This window comes from Apis mellifera, linkage group LG4, assembly GCF_003254395.2.
Source record: "Apis mellifera strain DH4 linkage group LG4, Amel_HAv3.1, whole genome shotgun sequence".
Taxonomy (NCBI): domain Eukaryota; kingdom Metazoa; phylum Arthropoda; class Insecta; order Hymenoptera; family Apidae; genus Apis; species Apis mellifera.
The window spans coordinates 7,961,487-7,971,814 of NC_037641.1; the positions used below are offsets into that span (position 1 = coordinate 7,961,487).

Here is a 10,328-nt window from a genome sequence, read left to right on the forward strand (position 1 = left end):
AATTTAAAAATTTAGATTTAAATAAGAATTTTAAATTCCTATTAGATATATTAAAAAAATCCTATTATAAATTTATAAAAAAAAAATAAAATTGTATTCGTTAAATTATAAAATTGATATTTAATTAAAATTTATAAATTAATATTTATCTCATTTTTGAAATAAATAGTTTTCATTTTTTTCAGTTAGAACATTTGTAAATTTTTAAAATATTTATAAGAAATTAAAAATTTTTAATAGAATAATTTTTATATCTTATATAGAAATGGTCATAAATGATTTAAGATATATTATAATACTAACAAATAATATAATTATAAACATATTTATGCAAAAATTTATGATATTATCTAATACTTAATAATGAATTGATAAAATACTATTCATGGTCTAATTCACATGATTATTTACATACATATATATATATAATAATGTAAATAATGTTCATGAATATAAATTGTGAACTTCTATATGAATTCAAGGAAAGACAATTCAATGCTATCTTTCATAAAATAGCCATTATTTATTTTTTTTATATAAACTGTCTTTCATTGATGTTTATAAAAATACTGACTTTTTGAATGATATAATTTATTAATAAAATATGGAATGATTAAATGTCATACGTTGTAATAAGCGTAATCTCTATTCTCGTTTCTTCTGCGTTCTCCTACTCGGAAAATATTCAACTTCTTTTCTTCGACAGAAGCAGTGCTAATAATCCTCCAACTGAAAATTAATCGAATTAATTAATTAATTGTGTTGAATTACCATTTTTCATGAATGTGTAAGTGCATTAAAAGTTTTAAAAGCTTAAGAGATTATACATGGAAAAATGCAAAAAAATTTTATTTTTCACAAATTTATTGTTATCGACGTTAACGAGTAAAATAATGAAATAATTAAAGAAAAACTTACAGATCACTATGCTACCGACTAAAAAGATTGGAACCTCGCAACTGATATCGAGCAACATTCCAAAAGTTAAATTACTAGCTATGGCGCCGATTCTTCCGAAACAGGTCATCATACAAATCGCAACGGCGCCTACATGCGTTGGAAATATGTCAACTACTATACTGCTAATGACGAAATTCGCTGTGCCTATCATCAACGAGAACATGCAGCTCACCATGAGAATTTGCAGGGAAGATTGGACAAAATATATGGCAAAACCGAAAATACCAGCCAACAACATGGTTGTTACTACAAAAAGAATTTATTGAGACGTTAATATATATATATATATATATATATATATATAGAAATATTAAAAATTATTTTATTTTCATTAAATAGGTTTAAAGTTACCTGGAATCGTTCGCCGACCAACACGGTTTGCCAAAAAACCGGACATGATGTTGCCCAATAAGCAAAATGCGTTAATCGTCAATGAATTGATAAAAACCATTTGATCCATATTAGGAGAACAATTATCCACGTCGGTTGAATTAATTAAAATGTTTTTCACAGTTTGTTGATCGGTCTCGTGGATCAATTTACACACGCTTACACTTTGTTCCGGAAATAATTTATGATAATTTTCGAAACGATTAAACAATTCTGGCAACCATAAACCGAATCCATAATAACTGTAAAGAATAATTATATTAATAATTAGATAAAATAAATTGATCAAAAAAGAAAAGTATATATAAGAGATATTTTCATTAATTAAAACATATTAAAATTATATATAAAATATTTATTATTCATACACATATGTTATAGTTGTTAGTAAACTTAGAATTTAATTAAGACATGACAAGATTGTATCTGTAAGAAGAACTGAATATGATTTATGAATAACTTACCCGAACATATTTGCGAAGTAAATGGTCCAACAGAGAAGCGCATATTTCAAAAGTGGTGGTGATGCAAGCGAACGTGCTTGTTGCCAAATATTTTTTAATAATTCCATTAATATTCTAGACGCGGAGAATGATCTTTTACGATTATTAATATTCAATGTATCGTCAGATAATAAGATTTTTATCTGTAATATGCACGAACAAATATACATCATTAATAATCATATTTAAAATTTATTTTCATAACTTGATACTTTATATATATCAATCTTAAGCAAGATCGAAAGTATATGAATTAATACACTTTATAACTTTTAAATTTTATCGATGACATTTTCTTTTCTTTTTTTTTTTTATTAATATTTATTATACGTTATATTATGCTTACCGGATATTCATCCTCGTCACAACCACTGTTTATCGCGTAGATTTTTCGTAAAATCGTCAATGCTTCCTCCGTTTTTCCCTGGGAGACCAAAAATTTTGGGCTCTCGGGATATCTGCTTGCGACAAAAGCTACCATTAGCGTTGGTATTCCAATAACGGCCAAGAAAAGTCGCCAAGAATTATATAATATTCCGTTGAATTGAAAGGACATTGGCAGCGGTATAATGATCCAGGCCAAACCTAATAAATCGAAATTGGAAATCTTGTTTACCATTTTAACAATATTTATGCTTATTATTTTATTTTAATTAAACATTATTGTGAGATCATAATAAAAAATTTATCAATCTTATATCTTTTAATTATATAATAATCAATCTTGTATCTTTCAATTATATTTAAAAAGTTATTGATAAATAAATTTGATGTTAAACTTTTAAAACGAGATATAATTGATATAATTTTTAATAAATAAAAAACGATGATAATTTTATTAAGAAGATAAAGAAAAATTTACCGGGTAATATTAACCATGATAGAGTCCAAAAGAATCCAACGTAACAAATAGCTTTTGCTCTTTGTTTTTGCGCATGAAACTCGCCAAGATACGTATAGACTAGAGATCCAGGAGCACCGATACTGAGATGAAAAAAATAATTGTTAAAAAAAAAATGAATAATTCATGTATTATGTATAATATCATGAATAAAAAAAAAATGACTGTAACGAAGCATGTAATAAACTTACAAAAATCCATTGAGACCTCTGAAAATTAACAGCACTTTAAAACTTTGAGAGAAACTTCCTCCAATTGATAAAATACTGTCGCTTAATAAAGTAAGGAGAAGAATATATCTCCTTCCGTAGGCATCTGCGAATATTCCCCAGAAAAGGGAACTTATAACTCCTCCTAATAAAAGAAAATGTTACAATGTTAAAAATATATATTACAATATACAATATATTTAAGTATTAATAAATATTGAATAAATATTAAGTATTTCAATAATTTACTGTTTAATTTATATTGTTTCTTAATTTTTTCTTAATCTTGTGTATATTATTTAAAAAGATATAATAAGATTAACTTAACTTAACTTATTTCTTACTATTATTTTTTTATTTTTAATATTTTGAACAATAATAAAATTTATCTTCTATGGATACTTTTATACTTTTTAAGGGAAAAACTAATCAACTTTAATCGCACAAGTTACGAGTAGGATGTTATATAAAAAGTGCTCCTCAACTTTCTTAATGAAATAAGTGCTATCAAACGTGTCTAACATATTGCAATAAATGTGCACAGACAATTGGTTATAGTAATGTTTTTGTTATTTTCAAGATATAATTTATTTTTTTTTTTTCGTGATTTTTCTTCGTATTTAATATAATTTTATGTTAAATCTCTGTAAATTCTTAGATAGACAGATACACTTTACCTAAGAGAAAGGAGACGTTCAGAAGACCTTTTTGTTCAGAAGTCAAATTAAGATCACATTCTGCGGATGGCAAGATATATGCGTTTATACCGTTTTGGCAACCAACACAGAGGAACATTGCTCCGCAGAGAAGTAGAAAGCCATAGTGAAATCTTCCGTACCCTAAAATTATATATAAAAATATTATAAAGAGATACAATAGCATAGGTAGAAATTTTATTATTCCATTATTTACATTGTACAGTTAATTTATTACTTAAGTGCTTAAGAAATAACGGCAAAGATAATATAAATTTTGTTTTCAAACGATAATCTTTGCATAAATTATTTCAAGTACTATTGCAGCCAAATTTAAGGGTTCAAGAAATAACAATGGAATCATAGTCGTATACTTAAACTTTTATGAGGTTCTGGAAGATTTTTAAGTAGCGAAAATAATGGGACAAATTTTGTCCTATTCTTGTCCTAAATAGTAATCGCAGGTAATAATCTTCAAAAAGAATGGTTCGATATCCAATCAAATGTCGACTTTTAATTTTGCCATTTTGCTTTCTCCCATAAATTTTGACTTTGAGAAATTGATAATTCATAACGAATCAAAGATAAAAGTTGGAATAGAATAAAAAATTGTTCATAAAATTATTCATAAATAATTCTCATCTATATGATAGATGATACAACATTAATTCTTACCGCACATTTTGATTGCTTTTTCAAAATCTGCAGCTCCTTCTTTGCCTCCATTATTCTCTGAAAAAGAATAACCAGATGTTAGATGTATTTATATATAATAAATTTAATTTTTGTTGCTTTTTTTTTTTTTATTCTTTCAATATAAATTAATTGAATGCACAAAGTTTTGAAATTAAAAGTAATACATTTACTCGTTATGGCTAATAAATATATTCTTTGAAAATATCGAGGACATGTGTTTCATGTCATTGTTATAGTAATCATTTTCATAATAACGTTACATAAACTTACAATTTATTATTATGTGAAATAATTTTATGATCTTGAAAATTTCTTAAAATTCACTGGTTTTTTAAATTCACAAAACTCAATATTTAATAATTATATATGTATTATTGTATTTCATTAATTGATTATTTATATCAATTATTCATAACATATAATAATTATGTAATAATTGATTTCTCTTACGAATCATGATAACACTATATTGTTAATTGTATAAGTTAAAATATTATAGTCTCTCGAATTCTCGACATTCTAGGGTCGTTTTTAATTACTATTAGCACAATCAAGATAGTGACACCGGCAATTAATGGTAAATGCAGTAAGTGAAGTTTATTGAATTTGTCTTTACAAAAGATCGGTATAACTTTAATTATAAAAGTATCCGTAAAAAGGAAGAATAACGTGTAATTTATTACAAATTGTTATTACAAATCAATTTTTAAAAAATAATCTAAAATAAATCAAAATACTTTTATCATAACATAATAACATAAAATTCACATTTTACGTAAATTCATCGAGATAAATATATAAACAGATCAATGAGATTATGTTATATTCAATATTACGTATTTAATATACAATGAATCATAAAAATAATCATAAACAAATTATCCAAAATAATAGTATGATCCCTTGCTTAGAAATCGAGCCAAATATCAGAAATAAAAATATGTGCACATTTAATAAGATACAATCTTGATAAATAATTAGCAAGTAATATCAAATATCTATAAGTTTATTCTGTGTATTATAAATAATTTTTTAATTATTTTTATTTTACTTGAAATTTGATATTTCGATCGATGAAAGGATAATATATTATTGAATTTATTACAAAAGAATATTATCAACTTAGATTAGCTCAGGGCGTTGGCATAATCGCGCCTGCTTTTCCATTCATTTAAATTTCTATTTACTCGTGCTTTTCTATACGAGACGAATCATTTACATTACAATATGTCTAAATAATAAAATTGTGTCTAAATATAAAATTTCATCTCGCAAACATTTAATTTGAATTGAAAAATGGACGACATGATTCGGTTAGGATTTCCATATAAAAAGATTCTTTAATTGCTTTGTTGTGACAACAATAATAATAAGTCACGTTGCAAATCATGTAAAAACAATGATTTCGATCTCTGTCACGAAAATGAATACGAGCATCCGTTTATCATGAATTGATGATCAATTGTGATTTCATTAAGATAACTAAGATTATTACATAGATTATTATAAATTGTAATATTTACACAGAAAAAAATTTTGAGAAATTAATATTAAATTATTCTTAGAATTCTTATAATTATTTTTTCTAATTTATAAATTTTTTTTATGTTTAAATAGGAAAATATGCTTTTTTCTGTATTAATGAGATTTAAAGAAAATTGATGATGTATAATAATAAAATTAAAAATAAAAAAGAAAAGAATATTATTAAAAATATTTTGAAGAAATATTTAGAATTATAAATTAATTTAGTTCGAAAAATTGATATTATTGATTGATTTGAATATTAAGTAAAACATTCGAGAAATGTGTTCCTTTATTCGTGTATTCTTTAAATAAATATCAATTATATAATTTAAAATCGAATTAACGAAATAATGTTAATCGTTTGATTACTGACATTAACAATATGTAAAAATGTAATTAAACAAACAATTAATATTTCATCCATTATAAAACTATTGTAGAAGATAAATTATGCAGATCCGTTGTACATATTTATTAAACAAACAATGTTCGAACCGAAATTGCGATAACAAAGATGAAAGGAAGTAATTATCGTAACCTAGAGAATAATTATTTTCATGATGTTTCATTCGATCGTTCTTCTATATGGGTATATAATCGTATATAATCGTTTTTCTATACTGACATAAAAATGTTTTCATGAACAGAAACCAATTTGATTTTTTTAAGAAAATGAAATATAAAATGATGACATATGTGTACGTGCTCGTGTCAATTTTTAACACACATCATATTTATATTTGAATAAAATTAGTAATAAAAGTACACGAATAGTAAATAATAATAATGATAATAAAAAATTCAATTTTATTGATAAATTATTTCACAGTTTCTGAACTGATAAAAGTGAATTATAAAAATATATATATATATATATATATAAATTTATTAAAATAGTTATAATTTTTGCCATTATAATTTAATGTAATGTAACAGTCAATAAACTCGCACGATTCCGATAACATTTCCATCAACGAAACACGTACGAAAATGTCGTTGACGTAGAAAAAAGACAATTGGATCATTGACGTAGAAAATCGCAAGGTATATCGCAAGATGCAATACATCTAATATGATTGTTTTTTTTTTAATTCGATTATCATTGTATCATTGGATTGTTTAATAATAATATGCATGAAGACGAAATTGACGTAAAAGGACACTATATTTTTAAAAAGCACGTTCACACATATTTTTCGTCATTATTGGGCGAATTCGCTGAGACACAATTTTTTGATCGAGACGCGTTTGGCAATTTCGAATGCATCAATAAAACTGAATAAAATTAGGTCGATCAAAATTTATTCTTTATAAAAAAAAAAAAAAAAAAAAAAAAAAAAAAAAAGAAAGAAAAAAAAATTACGGACCTCTTGATGAAATAATTTTGTAAGTAATCTTATGCAATTTATAAATCATATCACAAGAACAATAAAATTTTAATATCGATATATGTTTAATGGGAAGTTCTCGTCAATATGTTTAATGAAACTTTTTGATATACCATTATGTTATTTCTAGATAAGATCTTTATTTCATTATTTATTAATGAGTATATTATTTTTATTAAATGAAAAGATAGAATTAATTAATTGTAAATGTTTTTACGTGCTTTAAGTAATTTTCTTTCTTCAATTGGATATACATTATTATTATTACTTGGTCCATTTTTAATATCTTTATACCTTCACGTTACTTGAAAGAGTTATACAGATAATAGATATTTTTTTTTAAACGAACTATTCGACTTGTATAATTAAATTTGATGAAATTGCAAATTTTGAACACAAATTAATCCGGTCACATTTACCCTATAATGATTTGAATAATTTTCAAAATATATGACATATTCAAATTAATTGATATTTTAAATGTAAATAAACATGGTGAAATCCTATGATAAATGTTTAGATTTACGACATCTTACAAATAATATTAATTTTTCAATTAATGATCTCAATATTATTAATATGATATTATTCATTCGAAGAATGAATAAAGATATTTTTTTATATATATGAATAAAAATTGTTATTTGTAAAGTAAATTTCAATTATTAATTTTTAGAAAAGAAAAATAATTCAAAAACTTATTCTTCAAAACAACTTCTATATAATTTTTTGTTTTGATTTTGATACTTCTTACAATACGTTACGAATATATTGGCTTAGCTCCAATAAAATACATATAAACTAGAATTGAAAATGACTCCTAAGTTCTAATTAAATCTAAAAATATCATTTCGTTATGTGTTGAAAGAAAGAAATATATAATTGATGAATGAAACCACTGCTTTCGCGTAATATATATTTATTTTAAATTATTTTTTTATTCGACATTATTAATATTCTATAATACTATCTATATTATCTCGATTATATTCTTTGAAATTCTGATTGAAACATCATTTTAAACATTTATGATAATATCATAGAATCATCTTAACGTAGATTACAAGAATTTCGAAAAAGAAAGACTAAATCCATTTTATAATATCAAAAAATGGAAACAAAACAAATTAACAATTTACAACTCTTAAATTATTAAAATTTCTTCAAGACTATCGAATAACATTTCACGCTTCTTTCAATATCATATTTTTACTTTCATATGTCTTATAGAAAAATATGAATGAAAAAAATATCTAGCAGTATTAAAAATAAAATAATAAAAAGTAACGTAACATTGTACTCACCAACGCCAGAAAACGACAAAGAATTAATACTGTTAACCATAGCGATCACGTTTCACAATATGGATTGGAACACTTGTCTTCCTTTCCGTCAAATGCCCGAGCAAAGACTGTTGGTTGATGGAAAGCAGGCAGAAACTTGTCTGTTTGTCAGTCAATGCCCACGGAAAACGTTCCCGCGATCCACGTTCGTGTCGCTTTAAATATTGCCATGCGCTTGCACGATCGGTCACCAATGAACGACAGTTCCCATTCGTCGAATCGAAAATCGCCTCCCCTACTTTTCCCGCCGACGAATACCCACGTGCGAAAATGATTTTCCATTTGTTTGTATCGGTTGTTCGTAACACGCGAGTGACGCACACATCTTTTCGAGATTTCAACTTTAAAATTCTTCATTTATATACGCAAATATATGATTCAGGATATGCGTAAACGTAAAAAAAATAATATATTTAGTTTTCCGAAACGGAAGTTATATAAATTTTATTTCTTTCTTTTCCTTTCTCTTTTTCAACGATTATTAGAAGTAGAGGTTATTAGTTAGTTTTTCTTTTAAGTGAAAAAAAATTAAAGAAAATTTTCCTGGAAAACTTGTACAATATAATAAAGAATTTGATATATTATATAAAATATATTGTCGGAATAAATTTCGAGTTCGAATTTTGTTCGAATAAATAAGTTAACAAATGAAATTAATTTTGTTTGTTCAGTATTTTTTCTTATAATATAATAGAATTTAACATTTAATTTTTTTTTTTTAAACTTGAATAAATTTCATTTAAAATAAGAATAAAAAACAGTTATTATTATTTTAATTTCTTTACTATTTTTATTTTCGAAATAAAAAATTTTTGTTTTTTTTTCAAATAAATCTATAATTTCTAATAATTTTTTATCTCACTTTATTTATTAAAACAATTTCACAATTTTTTTTTAATTGTGTGCGTGAAACAGTGCGTGAAATCTTTATTTCTGACGCAGTTGATAATTGATAGAATCGAAAATTATTTAAGAAATTATTTCAAAAAATATTTAATCAAATACAAATTATTTTAATTGACAATCAATTAATGTAGTAATTTGAAAAAAATAATTTTATTTGTTCAAATAAACTAATGTATAATTATTTTGAAATAATATTTAGACAAATAAGATATATCATTTAAATAATTATTATTTTAAATATTTCACATAAATAATATCCATTTATTATTTCTTTACTGTTTTTTTGGATTAAAAATATTCATTATATTCTATATAATACTTTAATACTTTAATTATTTTAAAGCGAAAAAATTAGATTATTGAACACGTAAATAGAAAACTTAATTACTTAATTTTTAAAAAGTTTTATCCCAACTGTTATAATTGTAAAATACAAATTTATATAATAGGCATTATATATTTTAATTATATTAGGCTAATCTATCATTTAAATCCTTATCCTTTTTTTTTTGATTAGGAATAAGAGTATTTATTTGTGTTTTCTTTTCTTTTTTTCAAGATGAATAGCTCAGAATAGTTAAAATCTTGGAAATTTTATTCAATTTAAATATAGATATTTATATATAAATATAATGCTAATGATCATTTCAATCTAATTATTAATTATTTTTAAAATTTGATGATTTTACTTTTTTAAAGAAATATTGCGAATATAATCTCTAAAATTACATTATATGATATTATGTATTCTTTTATCTAAAATGTTAAATATAATATGGAATGAATAAATATTTGCAAAATTAAAATAAT

The 10,328-nt window shown here is 23.6% G+C and overlaps 1 protein-coding gene across 1 annotated transcript; it reads right to left on the reverse strand.

Moving 5' to 3' along the window:
• Positions 1-369: 369 nt before the first annotated feature.
• LOC724429 (synaptic vesicle glycoprotein 2C-like) lies at positions 370-8,805 on the reverse strand. Its single transcript, XM_016911866.2, has 10 exons — positions 8,574-8,805; positions 4,334-4,390; positions 3,641-3,802; positions 2,946-3,108; positions 2,716-2,837; positions 2,200-2,438; positions 1,815-1,996; positions 1,312-1,592; positions 919-1,206; positions 370-729 (listed from the first exon to the last, which is right to left on the reverse strand). Exons 1-10 carry the CDS (start codon positions 8,611-8,613, stop codon positions 686-688), a joined length of 1,578 nt encoding a protein of 525 aa, XP_016767355.2. The 5' UTR covers positions 8,614-8,805; the 3' UTR covers positions 370-685.
• Between the last annotated feature and the right edge of the window lie 1,523 nt (positions 8,806-10,328).